Source organism: Leptodactylus fuscus, chromosome 5 (assembly GCF_031893055.1).
Source record: "Leptodactylus fuscus isolate aLepFus1 chromosome 5, aLepFus1.hap2, whole genome shotgun sequence".
NCBI lineage: Eukaryota > Metazoa > Chordata > Amphibia > Anura > Leptodactylidae > Leptodactylus > Leptodactylus fuscus.
Window position 1 is genome coordinate 50,710,057 of NC_134269.1, and position 20,770 is coordinate 50,730,826.

A 20,770-nucleotide genomic window follows, 5' to 3' on the forward strand; every position below is an offset into this window, starting at 1 on the left:
GGAACGTCCCATTCGGCTTCACTCAGGAAGGGCAGGGCGGAAGTGCTACAGTTGCCATGAGGAAGTTGGGCTGTTGCCATGCGGAAGTAGGCCGGGTAGTAGTACGGAAGAGACAGCGGTCCAGTCATGGCCTCTGTCCCTTGTGTGCTCCTCACCAGCTGCGCTCCTGGATTTAACGAGGAAGACCTAGTGACACGTAAGACTGTCCCGTGTATATGTGACTATGGGGGGCTGTGTGTGCTGCAATCTGTGGCCTGTATATATGGCTACTAGATCTGTACATGGCAGGGGCCGTGTGAGGCGTCATAGACATCTGCTGTGTTATATCTGTCACGTCACATGACATGAAGTGTGATCGTATGATGGGATATGTCATGTATGCTGTAAGTCTGCTAGTAGCTGTATGAGGGTGAATTCACAAACGGCAGATTGTGTTGCAGGAATTTCTGTGCCTGCATGATAACAGACTACAATTCAGTGACTTCGTTCTCCATGGACGGACTCTTATGTGATAGGGCCCTTAGGCTGGGGTTACATGGGGCCTCTACATCTCCTGCAGCTCCTTCACTAATGTTAGTAAATCACAGTGGCATTGTGACCCCTAATGTACTGTCACATCTAGGCAAACACTGCCGAAAATCCCAGTCACGACACAAGGGGTCACAGTATGACTACGGTTCAATAATATTAGTGAAGAAGTTATGGGGTGACATGTGATACACCCACAGACCTTCATCATTACAAGTTCCAAGGCCACAAGTGGATCTAAAGTTAAGGGTGTATATACACAACGGAGGAAAACAGACTTTAATATAATAATAATAAATTTTATTTATATAGCGCCAACATATTCCGCAGCGCTGTACAATTTGTAGGGTCAAATACAGACAGAAAGATACATTACAAAGAAAGTCATTTCACACAATGGGACTGAGGGCCCTGCTCGCAAGAGCTTACAATCTATGAGGTAGAGGGGGTGACACAAGAGGTAGCAGGGGCGGCATTGCTTATACAGGGGATCAGATAATTCTGTAATAGAGGTGACTGTCATTACACAAACATAAAATTGTATGAGCCATCACTAGTCATGTCCTTTAACATGTGGATGGAGCTTGGACCTATAAAGTTATCCTGAAATGGCATCATATCATGTGGGGAAATGTGGGAGGGGGGACAGAGAGGGACAGACGTTGCATGGCCGTTCTCAAATAATGAAAGGCTATGGGTGTATTCAAATGTACATTTTTTATTTTTTTTTTAAACAGAGTGTGAATCAAAAAGTAGGATGTGTCATATTGCAGGCCATTTTTCATGGATTCCTCATAGACTTAAAGGGGTAGTCTTTTAGGCTGGGACCGCATGGGCTGGAAACGCTGCGGGAAAAATAATGGCGATTTACAGTAACTGCAAAGTGGATAGGATTCTTTAAAATCTCATGCCCACTTTGTAGCAAAACCAGCAACACGAACTCACTGCGATTTCCAAAACCGGCGCGTTTTTGGAAATCGCAGAACATCAATTATATCTACGGAAATGCCGCCAGCTTTCCCGTAGATATAATTGTAACAGAAAGTCCACGGAGGAAAACTCTGTGAACTTTCAGTTGAAATTGCTGCAGGAAGAATTGCGATGTGTTCCTGCCACGGTTTTGCCCATGGGTCTTTATAGCTGCGGGTCATACCTTGGGGCCTTAGCCTTAATGTTTCAATGACATGCAGGCATGCAGTATGAACATGCACATAGCCCCAATGCCCTTAATGTTTCAATAACATGCAGAGATGGTGAACAATAAGCATTCTTCTCAATCTCACCCTCGATTCTGCGGCTGATTTAGCCACAAAGTTTGCATGGTGACCCACTCCGCAGATTAGGTCAATTCAGGGGGTGAATGACGGGGAGCAGAAGTCTACCTCAAATTCTTCTTCCATGTTCGCAGTGTGAACATGCACATAGCCCCAATGTCCTTAACCCCTTCCCGCTGATGCCATTTTTTGATTTTCGTTTTTGACTCCCCTCCTTCTAAACCCCATAACTTTTTTATTTCTCCGCTCCCAGAGCCCTATGATGTCTTAATTTTTGCGGGACAAATTTTTCTTCATGATGCCACCATTAATTATTCTATATAATGTACTGGGAAGCTGGAAAAAAATTCAGAATGGGGTGGATTTGAAGAAAAAATGCATTTCTGCGACTTTCTTACGGGCTTCGGTTTTACGGCGTTCACTGTGCAGCCAAAATGACATGTCCTCTATATTCTGTGTTTCGGTACGGTTCCAGGGATACCAAATTTATATGGTTTTATTTACATTTTGACCCCTTAAAAAAAATCCAAAACTGTGTTAAAAAATTTTTTTCTTTCTAAAAGTTGCCATATTCAGACGGCCGTAACTTTTTTATACGTGCGTGTACGGGGATGTATAGGGCGTCTTTTTTTGCGGGGCCGGGTGTACTTTTTAGTTCTACTATTTTCGGGAAATGCTATTGCTTTGATCACTTTTTATTCAAATTTTTATCAGAATCAAAACAGTGAAAAAACGGCGGTTTGGCACTTTTGACTATTTTTCCCGCTACGGCGTTTACTGAACAGGAAAAATATTTTTATAGAATTTTTTTTTTTTTTTTTTTTTTTAAATGTAGATTGTGAGCCCCACATAGAGCTCACAATGTACATTTTTCCCTATCAGTATGTCTTTTTTGGAAGATGGGATGGAAATCCATGCAAACACGAGGAGAACATACAAACTCTTTGCAGATGTTTTTTTTTTTTTTGCGCTTGGCAGGATTTGAACACCAGGACTCCAGCGCTGCAAGGCTGCAGTGCTAACCATTGAGCCACCGTGTGGCCCCTATATTTTTATAGATTTGTAGAGCGGGCGATTTCGGACACGGGGATACCTAACATGTATATGTTTCACAGTTTTTAACTACTTTTATATGTGTTCTAGGGAAAGGGGGGTGATTTGAACTTTTAATACTTTTTATATTTTTTTAATATTTTTTTTTACTTTTTTTAATTTTTTTTTTTTTTTGCATTTATTAGACCCACTAGGGGTGTTTGAACCCCAGGGGGTCTGATCACTAATGCAATGCATTACAATGCATTGCAAAAAATCATCCTCTCTTTTGCAGGCTGCATAGACCAGCCTGCAAAAGAGACAATTTGCAGACAAGCCTGGGAGCCTTGTACAGGCTCCCGGCTGTCATGGCAACGTGACGTCGGCCCTGGAGTATGCTCCAGGAGCCGGCGATCCCAGGCAAAATGGCGGCGCCGGAGGGGTTAATGCCTCCACTCGGTCCGGGGACCGATCGGAGGCATTAGAGCTGGTTGTCTACTGCTTAAAGCAGTAGACACCGGGCGGCTATGGCGGCCACCCGGGCGCAGTGGCGGATCCAGGGTTTGCGGGGCCCTGGGCAATTGACTTTGGCGGGGCCCTACTTACTGGGGGTCTCGCACTTCTAACCTGTACTTCCCAACTGTTGAAGACTAGAAAGAGGGAACAAAACGTGCGGCGCGCGCAGCGCCCCAAATTAGGCCCCGCCCACTTTTATGTTGACTCCACCCATTCTCATTCAATTTTCATGTGATTCCACACAGTATAATCCTCCTACAGTCACCCGTAAATTATATCTCCCCCCCATTTTCATATACACCCTTCATCTACCTCTAGTTTCATGTCCCCCCCCCTCTATCTCTGTCCCCAGTTTCATGACATTCTCCCCCTTTATCTGCCCACAGTTTCATTTCCCCCCCATCTCTGCCCCAGTGTCATGCCATTCTCCCCCCTTCATCTGCCCCAGTGTCATGCCGTTCTCCCCTCTTCATCTGCCCCAGTGTCATGCCATTCTCCCCCCTTCATCTGCCCCAGTGTCATGCCATTCTCCCCCCTTCATCTGCCCCAGTGCCATGCCGTTCTCCCCCCTCCATCTGCCCCAGTGTCATGCCGTTCTCCCCCCTCCATCTGCCCCAGTGTCATGCCGTTCTCCCCCTCCATCTGCCCCAGTGCCATGCCGTTCTCCCCCTCCATCTGCCCCAGTGTCGTGCCGTTCTCCCCCCTCCATCTGCCCCAGTGTCATGCTGTTCTCCCCCCTCCATCTGCCCCAGTGCCGTGCTGTTCTCCCCCTCCATCTGCCCCAGTGCCATGCCGTTCTCCCCCTCCATCTGCCCCAGTGCCGTGCTGTTCTCCCCCCTCCATCTGCCCCAGTGTCGTGCCGTTCTCCCCCCTCCATCTGCCCCAGTGTCATGCCGTTCTCCCCCTCCATCTGCCCCAGTGCCATGCCGTTCTCCCCCTCCATCTGCCCCAGTGTCGTGCCGTTCTCCCCCCTCCATCTGCCCCAGTGTCATGCTGTTCTCCCCCCTCCATCTGCCCCAGTGCCGTGCTGTTCTCCCCCTCCATCTGCCCCAGTGTCGTGCCGTTCTCCCCCTCCATCTGCCCCAGTGCCGTGCTGTTCTCCCCCCTCCATCTGCCCCAGTGCCGTGCTGTTCTCCCCCTCCATCTGCCCCAGTGCCATGCCGTTCTCCCCCTCCATCTGCCCCAGTGTCGTGCTGTTCTCCCCCTCCATCTGCCCCAGTGTTATGCTGTTCTCCCCCCTCCATCTGCCCCAGTGTCATGCCGTTCTCCCCCTCCATCTGCCCCAGTGCCATGCCGTTCTCCCCCTCCATCTGCCCCAGTGTCGTGCCGTTCTCCCCCCTCCATCTGCCCCAGTGTCGTGCTGTTCTCCCCCTCCATCTGCCCCAGTGTTATGCTGTTCTCCCCCTCCATCTGCCCCAGTGTCATGCTGTTCTCACACACGCTCACCTTTCTTCGTTCCCCCGCAGCTCTCTCCCTCATACACATATTGTAGCCGCGATATGATGACATCATCACATCGCGGCTACAAATGCCGGAGCTCAGCGTTAAAGCAGGAGCTGAGCTGTGACAGCTCCTGCTTTAAACGCCTATGTTGTCAGCTCATCGGCGTCCTACCACTGATAAGCTGAATACATAGGCGTTTAAAGCAGGAGCTGTCAGCTCCTGCTTTAACGCTGAGCTCAGTTGGAATCGGGACATGCCGACCGGGACCATTTTGTTAGGTCCCGGCAGCGCCGCGGGGCCCCGGGCGGTTGCCCAGCTCGCCCGGCCCTGGATCCGCCCCTGCCCGGGCGGTCGCCATAGTTACAGACCCGACATGCGCCGTACTATTACGGCGCATGTCGGGAAGGGGTTAATGTTGTCTCTGACACAAATATGAGTTCCATGTCAAATTGAAAGTATACAGATTTTTTTTTTTTTTCTGTGGGATCTGGAACAAGTTTATCAGAAAGTCTCCATAAATATGGCTTTGTATGTTGTTCGCACAGCTTTCTCATTTTGTTTTATTACATTTGTGGCAGTAATACACCAGAAACTTCCACAAATACGTGTGATTCCAAGCTGAGACCACACCATGCGGAAAAGCTGTGTTTTTGTTGCAGTATTTTGAGCCAAAGCCAAGAATAGCTACAAAGGAATGGGAAATATTTAGGAAGTTCTTATACTTCTACCTACTCCTTTATCTATTCTGCAACAAAAAAGCAGCTTATCTGCAAAGTCTCCACGTTGCGGAAACACAGCTTTTTTGTTGTTGTTGTAGATTTTGCTGCATTTTTTTGGCTCAAAAAAAAAAAAAAAAACGCAACAAAATCTGCAACAAAAGAAAGGTGAGTTTCCGCAATGTGGAGCATCAGCCTTTGGGTGATAGATTTGCAGCAGATTTTCAATCTGGAATTGCAGGCTGACTGCAGCGGATTACAGAAAGAAAATAGTAGATGAGATTTTAGTAAACCTTATCCACATGTAGCAGGAAAAAAATTTGAAGAAGAAATTGACTATGGATTTCTCTGATCCCAATGCATAGGAGGAATTCTTGGCAAATCCACACCACATCGTAAGGTAGCACATTCAGGCTAAGGCCCCATTTTGCATAAACGCTACCTTTTTTGTTGCAGTTTTTGTTGTGTTTTTTTTTTTAGCCAAGGATGGCTACAGAAGGAATGGCACATATATAGGAAGTTCTTATACTTCTCTCTTCTGCTCAATCCACTCCTGGCTTTGGCTAAAAAAAACCACAAAAAAAACCGCAGCAAATTCTGCAAAAAAAAAAAAAAAAAGCTGTGTTTCCGCAATGTGGGGCCTTAGCCTTATGCTGTTTTCCTTTGCGTTCTTGCGTCAGCTGCTCTTTTCTCCTAGGTCTCTCTATTAAACACCCCCGTAGCCTCAGAGCAGTGACAGAGCACATGTTACCAGCCATGTCACATCTTTTCTGAAGATTTGATGAACATTTGCTCTGTTTGTTTTATCAGTCAAATAGTATTTCCTGAATCTAACATGTCATTTGTATAGCACCAATTATGATATCAGGGTGTAACTATATTATCAACCCAATGGGGATCTCTGCATGCGCCCCTTTACTGTAAATGGAACCTAAGCAGAGTTTACATGTACAGATAAGCTGTAACGATAACCTCCGAATGTGAGCTCATACCGCCAAAGCTGACTGAACTGAATTCAGCGCACTGTCAGCCTTCGCCAATGTCAGAGGACATGAATGTTCATCTTAAATGCTCAATCATTTTACCATTACCATCCATAACCTGTTTGGGCAACTAGGCTCCTAGGTACGGCAGGGTTTGTATAGAAATACTGATAGGCGAGACCTCCGATATACTGTATACAGAAGTATCTAATATTAACCCTTGTGACTAGAATTTAGGTTTAACTTGCTTTAGTGCTATAAATATTTACATGATTTGTTTTATAGCATCATCTGTAGATGACTGATCAATATTTGTTTAAATGAGTTTTCTGGGCTAAAAATATCGACCTTATCCATCGATATCAGATCAGTGGGGGCTGATACTAGAGATGGGCTAACCTCTGAAGATTTGTTTTGTCTCAAGTACAGACGAGTTGACCCTTTGGTTCATTTCTGTCCATACTTGTTTGTATAGAACCAGAGGTGAAATTATGGGTGGTGTAAAAAAATAAATAAATATACAAATATATACTTGCCTTCCTTAACCTTTTGTGGGCCTCCTAGTGGCATCCAGCCCTCTGCCTTGGTCCTCTTCTGACCTCCTGGGTGATGTCATGTGCCCTGGGTCACCGCTGAGGCCAGTGATTGATCCTCAGCAGTCACATGGGGCACTGTCATGCTTTGCGTTTATGAGTTACAGTGTTTAGACCATAAAAAACACCCCTCTCATCTGTTTGCTTCCATGTGTTCCCCTTGATACTACTGCTAATATGTGCTGCAGGGGCTGAGCTCTGTACTAAACCATCCAGAGGGGAAACTGCTGACAAAATAACCCAATATAGTCCCCTCTCCCTACCCCTATAGAAGAAGGCTTCTCAGCTATACTACCATACTACTACAGAGACTGCTCCCTCCCTGACAATATAGTCCCCCCTCACTACCCCTATAGAAGAAGGCTTCTCAGCTATACTACCATGCTAGTACAGAGACTGCTCCCTCCCTGACTATATAGTCCCCTCTCCCTACCCCTATAGAAGAAGGCTTCTCAGCTATACTACTACAGAGACTGTTCCCTCCCTGACTATATAGTCCCCTCTCACTACCCCTATAGAAGAAGGCTTCTCAGCTATACTACCATGCTAGTACAGAGACTGCTCCCTCCCTGACTATATAGTCCCCTCTCCCTACCCCTATAGAAGAAGGCTTCTCAGCTATACTACTACAGAGACTGTTCCCTCCCTGACTATATAGTCCCCTCTCACTACCCCTATAGAAGAAGGCTTCTCAGATATACTACCATGCTAGTACAGAGACTGCTCCCTCCCTGACTATATAGTCCCCCCTCACTACCCCTATAGAAGAAGGCTTCTCAGCTATACTACTACAGAGACTGCTCCCTCCCTGACTATATAGTCCCCTCTCCCTACCCCTATAGAAGAAGGCTTCTCAGCTATACTACTACAGAGACTGCTCCCTCCCTGACTATATAGTCCCCTCTCACTACCCCTATAGAAGAAGGCTTCTCAGCTATACTACCATGCTAGTACAGAGACTGCTCCCTCTCTGACTATATAGTCCCCTCTCCCTACCCCTATAGAAGAAGGCTTCTCAGCTATACTACTACAGAGACTGCTCCCTCCCTGACTATATAGTCCCCTCTCCCTACCCCTATAGAAGAAGGCTTCTCAGCTATACTACCATGCTAGTACAGAGACTGCTCCCTCCCTGACTATATAGTCCCCCCTCACTACCCCTATAGAAGAAGGCTTCTCAGCTATACTACCATGCTAGTACAGAGACTGCTCCCTCCCTGACTATATAGTCCCCTCTCCCTACCCCTATAGAAGAAGGCTTCTCAGCTATACTACTACAGAGACTGCTCCCTCCCTGACTATATAGTCCCCTCTCCCTACCCCTATAGAAGAAGGCTTCTCAGCTATACTACTACAGAGACTGCTCCCTCCCTGACTATATAGTCCCCTCTCCCTACCCCTATAGAAGAAGGCTTCTCAGCTATACTACTACAGAGACTGCTCCCTCCCTGACTATATAGTCCCCTCTCACTACCCCTATAGAAGAAGGCTTCTCAGCTATACTACCATGCTAGTACAGAGACTGCTCCCTCTCTGACTATATAGTCCCCTCTCCCTACCCCTATAGAAGAAGGCTTCTCAGCTATACTACTACAGAGACTGCTCCCTCCCTGACTATATAGTCCCCCCTCACTACCCCTATAGAAGAAGGCTTCTCAGCTATACTACTACAGAGACTGCTCCCTCCCTGACTATATAGTCCCCTCTCCCTACCCCTATAGAAGAAGGCTTCTCAGCTATACTACTACAGAGACTGCTCCCTCCCTGACTATATAGTCCCCTCTCCCTACCCCTATAGAAGAAGGCTTCTCAGCTATACTACTACAGAGACTGCTCCCTCCCTGACTATATAGTCCCCTCTCGCTACCCCTATAGAAGAAGGCTGCATGTCCTTCACCACTCAGCTCATTAGGTGGATGTGCACATTACTCTACACTTTGAACACTAGATGGCACCATGTCCTGACTCTTGTCACTTATATCAGCATGGCAAATGCTGTTCATCTTATATGATCATGATCTATATGATGTATATAAGGTCCTTTATGCTTAGCTGCATTGATGCCCCCATAGAACATCTTTTGAATCCACCATGCTTTACACTGCAGTTTTGAATGGTTTAGTTGTGGTGTACTAGCAAAGCTTTTCCAGTAAATGTCTATAAAGCAGAACCACTGAGGAAACTATTCCCATTCGTCTGCCACCACCTGGATAGCCACTTTTACAGTTTGGGCCGACTTGGCCTGGATTGCAATGGTTTTTGGAGCAAACACGAAGTGGTCAGCAATGGCTATTTGAATTTGATGAACTTTATTGCTTTTCCCTTTCATTTTCGGAGTGTTGATCCCATAAATCCAGAATATGGGAAGCCTTGGTGTAGTCTGACCCAGGCACCGCATGTTTTGGGTTGAGCTGTGGACGGGGTGAGTTTAATGGCTGTCAGTGACTGGGTGACAACAAGCCAGTTGTCGGGAAAGCTGACAGAAGTCTTTTTTGTGTTGTGCGCATATTTCTCGCTCACATTCGGTTTGTCTCGTGCGCCAGGCTCAGAAGGCACATGTTCAAAGCACATTCCTGGGATAACATTTGTTTTGGAGGCGCAGCCTGTCTGAGAAGGCAGCTCTGTGTTTTACAACTGTCTGCGAGGCGGGCACGCTTCTTTAGTTTGGAAGACTTCATAGAAAGTCAATAGGAGAAGCTCTGCTGATCCCGACTACTCTGCTTTATCATGATGGTCTCCTATGCGTATGTACACATTGAGCATGCATGTATGTTTAGGTGATGATCTCTGCTTCTTGTCAGTGAGTGAAAACCTTCAGTACTTATTGAGATTTTATCCAATTGGCAGAGGCGTACGCCTTGTCCAAGTGGTTTTTAATGTAAGGATTGGCATACTGCTAACACCCTGTAACTTGCTGATCTGTGGGTATCCAAAATCTGGGACCTTTAAAGATCACTAGACCTATGAAGCTGTATTACAGGTAAAGCACAATGACCCTTTTGGATGATCCCTTTGAATTTAGTTTGGGGTACTTTGCAGCCCTCTACTCGGTTGTGAGCGGCATTTAACTGAAGGGGACATTGCTCTTTCTTCAACGGATCAGTGGGGGTTCCAGTTGTTGAATCCCTACAGATAAGCAAGTTATGGTGTTTTCTTGTGCCATAAGTTATGCTTTCTGAAATCAGTGGACTGCTTCAGGTCCCAACCCTAGCACCCCCACAACACAGCTGAATTTCCTGGCTGTCCTTGTAGTAGCGCTAGTCTGCCAGAGGGGGGGCTGATCATACAGAGTGACTCTCTTCTGGCTCTTTGAAGGTGGTCCTGTACGGGGGACCCCCTCTATGATATATAGAAGACATATAGACACTATCTGATTAGTTGACGTTCAACCCCCAAGAATTAAGCAGCATCGGTGCATGGTGCAGTACCCAGGACAGCCACATCTGTATGGTGGTGCCTTGTGATGAAGCTTGGCCTATTTAAGTGAGAAGGGCTGAGCAGCAGTACCACAAAGCAAAACATGTATAGATGTCTAATGTGAAATCCCTAAAAATTCCTTTAGGTTAAGAACGCGTACTGTAGTTGGAATCTCCAATGGCTGACCCACTGTCATGGTCAGTACAAGTGTAGAGGCCATCCACACGCTGCAGAAAAAACCTGCAGTGCAAAGTGTATTGCGGGTTTTAAACGCACAGCATGTCGATAATCCTCTGTGGTGTTTGCCGTGGATTTCAAAGGAGGAAACCTAGGCTAGTCACAAGGGGAAAGATTCATAAGCAGAATGCAGGCTAGCCTTAATGTAGACTCAGGGAAGCCCGGAGGAGTTTGATCCTGACTTGGCTGCCATGTTTGGTTAGTTTTATTCTTGTTGACAAGCCTTGTGTTGTATCCACCCTCTTAAGTCATACACCATTGTACATTCACGCTTCCTGTTTCTTGCAGAAATCATTGGGGCAGAACAACTTCTTGCACCTGTACAAGAAGATGGAGAAGTGAGACAGTACCCATGGAGGATAGACAACAAATATTACTCTGCCAATGTGAATATCTGCATTGTACCCAGCACAGGACATGTCACCACTCAGGTCGCAGAGTCCGTCCAGGCCTTCATTGTATACTTTGACAGCACAGCGGTAAGTGTTCATAGTGTCATGTGATGTAAGCAAATATTACTGCGGTTTTTTTTCTAACGCTGAAAAGTTTAGGAAATGAGAGTTTTATAAGCGTTTTTTATTTTCATGCCAATGTGGAAGAAGGTGGCAAGAGGTTATTAAGAAAAGTCAGATATGGAGGCCCACCAAATATGGAGGACAGCGGTAGATGATCCTCTACACAACAGTAGAGGGGATCCGAGGTCAGCGGCTGAAGACTCGGGGTGCACACTGAATAAGACCTGAGAGTGCGCTTTGTAGGAGTTTTGCTGCTTTCCCCTAACCTTTCACATGAGTGATTCAACAGCTGTTGAGTAAATGTGTGGATACCAAGGAAAACATTTCAGACACTGTTTTTTCCTCCAAAGCGGATAAACACTCTGAAATAGCTTCCACTAGTTGTTTGTCTGCTGAGTGGAAATTTCAAGCATGCGGCCACCTGAAAAATCTAAGTTCACCTTTGGAGAATTGCATACATTATATAGTAGACACCTAACGTACCTTTGTTATAGAAAATGCTTTATATATGGGGAAACTATTCCTTATTGGTGCTGTCCCTTACAGTCAGCAGAATACAGAGCACTGTGTATGACTACCTATGTGCTGCCGGGTAAGCTGATAAGTACAGAAGCCATGATAGATATATACCCCTCCCATATACTGTATGTATAAAGGCCTAATACATACGCACTTACCTAAGATACATTCACTTTAATTCTGTCAAAGATGGATTCTCATGCATCACCTATTGCACATTTCTAAATTCCTTATTTTATATAATGGCCTATACCTGCCATCTTCATTGGTCCAGAATCAGCATGTGTTCCTTATACACAGCACAGCATTTAAATTCTATGGGACTGACCAAAATAGGCAGTTCTAGTGCTCAGCCTCATAGACTTTAAATAGAGTAACAATGTGCCTGCGCAGCCGCTGCTTTATTCCAGTGAAGTGGACATGGGGCCTCTGTTCTGCTAATGCTTGTGGTGGTCATAGTGTCGGGACCCCCAGCAAGCACAAACGTAGCATCTATCCTTTTTATAGGTGGTTTACGATGTTTCTGGGACAAGCCCTTAAAATGCAGACTCAGCAGTGGGAGTAGTTGGCAAAGCAGGGAAAGTCTTAGGGTCCTCCTGTTATGGAAAAATGAATTCTAATAATGAAGTAATAGCCCCCTTCCCCCCCCCGAACTACCAAATGAGGGGTTGGGGCTGAAAGGAAAGCACTTACTATTGTCTGTGAGGTCACATAATGCTCCATTCGAGAAGCCAACAGTACTGAAGCTTTTCTATCTGGGCAGTTTGTCATCTGAAGAGCAGAAATGATAATAATGTTGGGTTTCTACATGTCTGATCCGTTGTTGTGCAGGGAGATCAGCGGTGCCAGCAGAATCTGACTGCAGCTTATCACCTAGTACAGTAATAAAAAAAAATTGGCTGATGGCTTTTAATAATGTCCATTTGTTGTCCAATATTATCAGCATCAGATGGGATAATAAAGATAGTAAAACTAGGAATGTACTTGTTACTTCAGCCATGAATATTCTCTTCTTGTGTAACCCTATATGATAGAAATCGGGTCTGGAGAAGGTGTCTCCTTGGCTTCCGCTGCTTGAAGACTGGCTGCTAGACGTAATGATCTTGGTGTGTGACCGTGCTTGTGAGACAGGTGAGATGTGAATAATACTGTGCCCCTTGTAGTCCTCTGTGTCCAGCAGTACTGCAGTTTGGCCTGCAGAGGGCGCTGCTTCAGGCTTAGCACAGGACCACATGTGTTTACCACCTCAGACCTCACTCACATGAGTGACTTGTAATACTGGATTCATCCTCTATTTTGCATGTAATTGGTGTAGTAATGTGGAATAATCTCCATTACTTCTGTATTTGGAGCTAAATTAGGCTTTTCATGAGTTTCTGGGGAGCCACTGAATAAGATTTGGGTTTAATCTGGTTAATACTTTGTGTGCAGGTGTGAACCGGCAGACGGCACAGGAGTGGTGTATACAACATGGGTTCGAGCTGGTTGAATTGAATCCTGAGGAGCTTCCAGATGAAGATGGTAGGTTGGCATATTAAAGGGTTTGTCCGACTCAATAAAAATTACGCAGCGTGCCGGAAATGGCGTACATAATAATAGAAAAATAGTTATCCACCTGTTACAAGGTCATAGGTTCACCTTTGTGATCGATCCTTGATAACTTATCCTGATGACCCCCATAATCTGATTTTTAACAAGAATCGTCAAATCAATTCATTCGTATCGTAAAATGGCTCTGTCATTTTGTACCACAATACAAAAGCACCGCCACTGTCTGCTTTTTTCCTTTTTGGGCAATTGCTAACCCTTTCCTGACAGGTCTTTGAATATGAAATCAAAAGCAGAGTGGGTGCCATAACCACCATGTATCCACTGTATTAAACAGAAATTTGATCCGGGCATTAAATGTTTATAGGGCCATGGATTCGCCCCTCCCTTCCTCTCACATTTTTTTTCCGTTGCCAGTCTGATACCTGCGCCACAAGACCATGGAAGCTGGGTGGTTAGTATGGCACTCGGGAGCCTTCTAAAGGCCACCAGGTCTGACGTAATATAACTATCAAGGCCTCAGTAGTTATGGAAGAATTCATAGGTCGCCATACAGTCGTAGTACAAGTGATCGCAGGCTCAAGTTCCCTATGGAGGACTTATTTCTGTTGAGCAGGCAATCCCTTTAAGATGGATATTAGGGTTAAACAAGAATGATGTTCTAACTATTCACATGTATTATTCTTTGATGCAGATGATTTCCCAGAATCCACTGGTGTCACTCGAATAGTTCAAGCTCTAAATGCCAACGTGTGGTCTAATGTGGAGATGAAGACTGGTATGTAATGGAAAATGAGATAAGTAATAGCAGTTATTAAAGAGGAGCCCTCACCTCACCAGGAATGAGCCATTCTACAGGGTTTTTCTTAGAGGTCTGTGGTGTGTGTTCACTGGGGAATCTGCACTGGGAAATCCCGTCCATGCATTGGCTGGATTTATCCTTTCCGAACCTAGTTAGGATGGGTATACTTGCATCATAGTGATCTATAGTGACTACAAACCCTTATATTGTATATAATGTGGGACAGTGAGTCGCAAGGAGGCTGAGAATCCCAGCATCATAGATCACTATATCACTATACAAGGCTTCTGGTCTCCAGACTAGGTACGGCCAATGTATAGACACATTTATTTATTTTTATTCTGTATTGCCCCATGTGCATGGGGCCTAAAAGGTATGAATACATTGACAGGTAGGCGTTACCAGTTGGTGGTGTGTCCTGCGTAGCGTAATATAGTTCAGACAATGTTGGCACTATCGGCTTTCCCGTTCTGTGCCCCCGGTGAAGAGCTATCGGTGCCGGTACCGTAACTCTTCACTGTCAGAAGGGCGTTTGTGACAGTCAGTGAAGATGCCCTTCCTCACAGCAGCACGTATTACTGCAATGTGATAGGTAATTCAGCAGAATTGGGGTGCGTTCACACGATGTAAAATGGAGCGCAAGCTGGCATCTATACGTGTGTCAGCATTTTGCACGCTCAAAGCCGCAAAATTACGGGCGCAAAATAACGTGGCATATACGCTCGTAACTCCCATTGAAATCAATGGGATCTTTTTGAGTGTGCAAAATCTGACACGCCGTATACGTGCCAGCTTGCGCTCCATTTTACATCATGTGAACGCACCCCAATTCTGCTGAAGTACCTATCACATTGCAGTAATAGGCACTGCTGTGAGGAAGGGCATGGTGACAGACGAGCAACAACATATAAGATTCCTATTAGGACAGTGCTTGAAATCTACTTCAGCTCCAGATCAGAAACATCACCACACCGGATCGGCGCTCTAGGACCCCAAATTTTCTGTCCAGGATTCTCCATGTGTTCCTGTTTCAGACCTGCTGACTCACTACATATTCTTGTAATTCCAGAACAATCCTTTGGGATCTTCAGCTCATTGACAGCCATGAATCACAGTACAGAGAGTAATGGAGATCCACAGGATAATGTGAGTTTATATTTCGTATAGGATTATCACAATCTATGAGGCAATACTGTGGTCTTTGTGCTAACTATGTATTCTCAGTGGGGAGAAGTTATCATACGTTTTACGCCATTTTCTGCTGTATGATAAAAGTTGCAGATTTTGCACGCTACCATTTTTGCACCAGAATTTACTTGTGACACTTTTCCAAAAAGGGGGCCAGCTACTGAGAGACTGTGACGCTAGCCACGTTGCACCACATTTACTATAATTTACGCCAGAAAGTCTCGTAAATTATAGCTCTGTAGCTCAAATCTAAGCCAACTCCTGAGGTCATTTGTCTCTACTATGGTTCCTATTCTCCATTTTGATGTTTATGGCTTTGTATTACGTAAAAGGGGTTGCAGTGATAATGATATTATAGCACATTACTGTTGTGTGGGAAGATGTACTAAGACTGCAGTGAAGCCTGATATGTTGCATTAAAGCCACAGTAATTACTTACTTGATATTACCATATTGCACTGGGGACATAAATATGTGAAAACTAGCTCCTGCCCGCGACTTCGTCTGTGGGTTGTTGGTGTCGATGATCTGCCTATATTCAGCAAATTGCTGCTGTCGATGGTTCGCCTGCTTCGGGGTTTCGGCAGCTCTCAAGCTGTTCTGCTGCTGAACCTGTTCCTCACACCATGCCTGTGATTGTTCCGGGATCTCAGCAGCTCACTGAGAGCGTGCTGTTGGCATCGATGATCCACCTGCTCCGGCATTTCGGCTGCTCTAAGAGCCGCTTGACGCCTAGCTTGCTCAATCCTCCTCAGCTCTGCTTGAGGAGAAGTCGGTTGACTGCTGGCTACCTTCTTGCGACAAATTAGATTTTCTTTTTCCTGGCATATTTGAAATTGGGAAACTGCCAATTTGGATTAAAGGGATTTTTCCATCTCAGTGTCTCGGCACGCTGCCTAGAGGACACAGAACACTTATACAGATCAGATAATATGCAGATGCTTGTACAGAATGGACTCAGTGTTATCTGTGTGTTTACATAGAGAGATAACAGACATGGCTTTATCAGCAAGCTGCAATTAGCTGATTGTCCTACAGGCAAGAGCAGTATAATATAGTATATGAACATAAATGCATAACAGTCGTGAAGCCATGTCATTTACCGGGATAAAAAGTAACCTATGTGTTATTCGAAGTTACAAACTATGTGCCAAAGTTTATCCAAATCCGTACAGCCGTTTTTGCATGATTGAGTATAATATTAGTAGGATTGTCATATATATGTATATTTCATCTAAATTGTATTTGTGACTTGTGTCTTTCAGGTCTCTGTGTCTGGTGGATCCGCCACAGTGCCTTCTACAGATCAGGGACGAGCAGGTGACTCTGACAGCCATAGTGACTCTCAGATTGATACCGTAGTAGGTGAGTTTTAAGCCGCTCTAGTGTGCTAGGATTATCATCAGTAGAGTTTTGGAAAGTGATTTATCTTGATGTGGTTGGATTATAATCTGCAATCCCTATCAGTATGTTTTTGGAGTGTGGGAGGAAACCAGAGTACCCGGAGGAAATCCACACACACACAGGGAAAACAAACCTCTCGCAGATGTTGTTCTTGGCTGGATTTCAACCTAGGACTTCACCGCTGCAAAGTTACAGTGCTAGCCATTGTGCTGCCTCATTCTGTGTATTTTATGTGGAAGATATTACAGTCTTAAAAGAGCCATCTCTCACACAGCAGCAGAATATGGCAGCAGCAAGTAGTTGAGTGTCTTTTCTAGCAGCCTCCTCCTCTCCCTCTCCTCTCTATAGATTAATATGTAGAAAGTACATCCGCCTGAAAAGTGAGATGTATCCTAGAGTTCCTTACAAGTCATTTATGAAAAGTTATCATTTATAACTGGCTTTAATGTTTTCACTCCTTGTACTGAGCTATTACATGACTTTCAATGATGCCACCTCCAATGTAGGGCGATTGACAATTTATGTATTTATTTTTTCAAAAAGGTTGTATCTGATAAATCGAGTTCAGCAGCTGAAAGGACTGGCCATGCTGTTTTTTTCCTCACCAAAGTGGAGGGAGTGTAGAAAAATGGAGCCAAACTTTTTAATGATAGAATTCTAGTGTTCAGGATTAGATACATTTTCCCCTATATGTCCAGGGCTGCCTAGATCTATTGTCAGATAGCGTTATTTCTCACTGATCTGTAGACTGCGTTGTATTTTGAGCTGCGATGTATTTTGGCCAGACCTCCTCAGTCTGCGCTGTGGGAAAGCTATGGAGATATGCTAAAAATACACCAGAAGAGACGGGACCTCTCTGACAAGAGGTCGGGGTTCACTGGCTTGACTAACAAACCCACCTGCTATTATCCTCAGACCCCATGTTGGATCTTGATATTCGAGAACTCGCCAGCCTTACTTCTGGGGAAGGGGACCTGGAGAATTTTGGACGACTTTTCAATAAACTTCAGGAAATGAAAGGTAGTGCTATTCATCATACTGCAGAGAGTTACATTCAACACTATGCAAATTTTTTATTTTTTTGCAAAAAAAAGTAAGGTGGGTGACTATATACCTTATATGCCACCATTGGATCTCCCTTTACTAGCTAGAATGGAAGGACATGAGTGGACGCCTTGTAATACCACATTTTCCCAGTGTCTCTGCAGGGCAATGTGTAAGAATGAGCTGATTCTCCTGCTGGTATTGACCAATCCCCAGCAGCCTCATAGCAGGCAACTTTTGGCTGCAGTTATGAAAGGGGTTGTTGCCTGGCACACTTATAGGGGTCACAGTGTTCATAGCCGTCACCAGACCCAGAGGTCAAAGGGGGCCTCGGAAATCCTCCTCACAACAATAAGACGGCTGAAACATCTTTGATCTCCTTTCTGACGGTGTGCCATACCTCTGTCCTCTGGTACACTGCAGTGTGACATGAAGATTTATCATACACAGAATTTCACTGTTAGAAAGGAAAAACTCACCCTTTTAATGGCAAAAATAGCAATTGGTCAGCAGCATGTTTCCATAGAGGAATTCTTTGTCACAAAAGGGAGCATAATTGTTATGTAGAGGGGGGGGGGGCACCGATAATTGATGGGTTACTTGAGAACACAGATATATTGTGAACAAGGCTTCATGGTGGTCTGGGCCCAGATAGAGAAGGAAAGGGGAATGTAAATGCAGCTAAAATGTACAGATGGGACATGGCCAACGGTTGTGTAGAGAAGTCGCACAGGGGGGGACCCAACCAGAACCTTTCCACTGGAGCTGGTGAGGTGAGCTTTTACTCACATCCTTGGTTGTCACTTTTGAAAATGTGTACAGGGTAACTAATTAGAGATGAGCGAACACTATTCGAAACAGCCGTTTCAAATAGCACGCTCCCATAGAAATGAATGGAAGCGGCCGGCACGCAGACCACGTCCATTCATTTCTATGGGAGTGTGCTATTAGAAACGGCTGTTTCGAATAGTGTTCACTCATCTAGCTAGCAACTATTTCTCAATTTTGGAGATGTGACAGCCAAAGTGGCTGCATGGTATGTTGTCACTGATGCAAAAAATCTCATTAAATCACACAACTTGCACTTTTTGGGAAATCCTGCTTAAGGCTCCACGTTGCAGAAACGCAGCTTTTTTTGTTGCAGATTTTGCTGCATTTTTTTGAGCCAAAGCCAGGAGTGTATAAAAAAAGAATGGGAAATATATAGGAAGCTCTTATACTTCTATCCTCTGCACAATCCACTCCTGGCTTTGGCTCTAAAAACCGCAGCAAAATCTGCAACAAAAAAGCTGCTTTTCCGCAAAGTGATAACTGCTCATACAGTATGGGACTCAATTATATATGTATCTGTCTCTATCACTGGCTGTGTTTGTACATACTATACATATACAATTTCCCTACAACTCATGTCCAATATGTGTTTTTTTCCTCCTCAGATAAAGCTGCCTCTCTGCCACACGAACAAAGAAAACTTCATGCAGAAAAGGTAACGTGTAGTAGTAATACCTGCCTGGTAACAGGGTACTGGTCTGTAATAAGGAATATACCCCTATAGATGGGACGGGTCTGTCCTTGGCACAACCATCACTCACTACACTGATGGCCAAGTGTGTGAACATACCCATAATCTACCTACAGTAATTCTTGTATTTGGTAGTACCTGATAATACTGACGGGGAAGCCATGCAGAACCATCTCCTACTTCTATGGTTTGTTTCAGGTTGCCAAAGCCTTCTGGATGGCCATTGGAGGAGACCGGGATGAAATTGAAGGCATTTCTTCTGATGAGGAGAATTGATAGCAGCAAGTATTGTGTATATATGTATACTGGCAAGATGCCAGGCCTTGGCACGAGGAAGAACACCGGGGCGTACGTCTGTTGTGCTTCTAGGGGTCTCTCCTTACTTTTTGTACATTTATTTCACGGCAAGGAACCTAATATCACATCTTCCTCTAGGACATATTCTCATCTGTGATCCCAGTTGTGTATTTATTAGAAAGAAACAAATCTCAATAAACTATTTTGTATTCATTCCAACATGTACATCACAGGTCTGAGGTGATTTAGGGGAAAGATTCTGAAATATGGTCTCTAGGAAGAGCTTTCATCCAGCGGGGAAACTAACCAATATATGACACCAGAAGCTCCTGGGACCCAGTACAAAATTTGTAAAGGAGTCCCTACCTACTTTGGTAGGGGGCGCCCCCTAGGGTCCAGGGCTCAATAGCCCCCTATAGTCGCACCCCAGCATGAAACCGGTTCTGTCAGGGTGCTCTGTGATAGCTCCTATAGTGATTCCAGGTATTAAAGGGGTTGCCTGGCAGGATCATCGTCCTTAGAAAAAGGAGCAGAATGGTTTTGAAGGCTTAAGCAATCTTAACTCTCCCATCCCCCATCATTGCTGTTCTGCCGCTTTCTAGGTCTCCCGCTGCTCTCCACTTCCTGGTGTCTCTCACCCAGCAGGAAATAAGCCAATAAGCCCAGACTAATCTCCCTACACTCATGCATTGGTTAGAGAGCGGAGGAACTAGTTATATGATGGTGAATTATCATTTAGGGGCCATTTTCATCAGGTTAACGGATCAGTTTTGTGAATACTAACAACAGAGGAAAGCGGATGGAGAACGATGACCATATGTTTACATGGAGTCGACTTTAAAGGGATTCAGTCATTGGAATCCCATTTTTTTCTGCCTACTACATAGGAATAGCCTTAAGAAAGGTTATTCTTCTCCTACCTTTAGATGTCTTCTCTGCGCCGCCGTTCGGTAGAAATCCCAGTTTTCTTCTGTATGCAAATGAGTTTTGTCGCAGCACTGGGGGCATCCCCAATGCTGCAAGAGAACTCTCCAGCGCTGCCTCTATCTTTGTTTGGAAAACCTCTCCCTGTGTCTTCTTCCGTCCTGGGTTTCAAACTTCTAGGCATGGGCAGTCGGCCCTTCCATCGGGCTCTTCTGCATGCCCGTGGCCATTTTCTTGTAGCTGCATACACCAGCTTACTGTGTGTCTG

At 45.1% G+C, this 20,770-nt stretch overlaps 1 protein-coding gene across 1 annotated transcript; it reads left to right on the forward strand.

The window, feature by feature from the left end:
• Positions 1-39: 39 nt before the first annotated feature.
• On the forward strand, positions 40-19,797 carry AAGAB (alpha and gamma adaptin binding protein). The gene is made up of 10 exons (XM_075273183.1): positions 40-196; positions 11,028-11,218; positions 12,808-12,904; positions 13,205-13,294; positions 14,016-14,099; positions 15,193-15,269; positions 16,577-16,676; positions 17,631-17,735; positions 19,196-19,245; positions 19,480-19,797. Exons 1-10 carry the CDS (start codon positions 127-129, stop codon positions 19,555-19,557), a joined length of 942 nt encoding a protein of 313 aa, XP_075129284.1. The 5' UTR covers positions 40-126; the 3' UTR covers positions 19,558-19,797.
• The last annotated feature ends 973 nt before the right edge of the window (positions 19,798-20,770 follow it).

Bases quoted from the DNA above. Each gene is read 5' to 3' on its own strand.
- AAGAB (XM_075273183.1), top strand. From the start codon at position 127: ATGGCCTCTGTCCCTTGTGTGCTCCTCACCAGCTGCGCTCCTGGATTT. The intron at 11,219-12,807 runs GTAAGTGTTCAT...CCTATATGATAG, and splicing joins TATACTTTGACAGCACAGCG to AAATCGGGTCTGGAGAAGGT. The intron at 15,270-16,576 runs GTGAGTTTATAT...TGTGTCTTTCAG, and splicing joins ATGGAGATCCACAGGATAAT to GTCTCTGTGTCTGGTGGATC.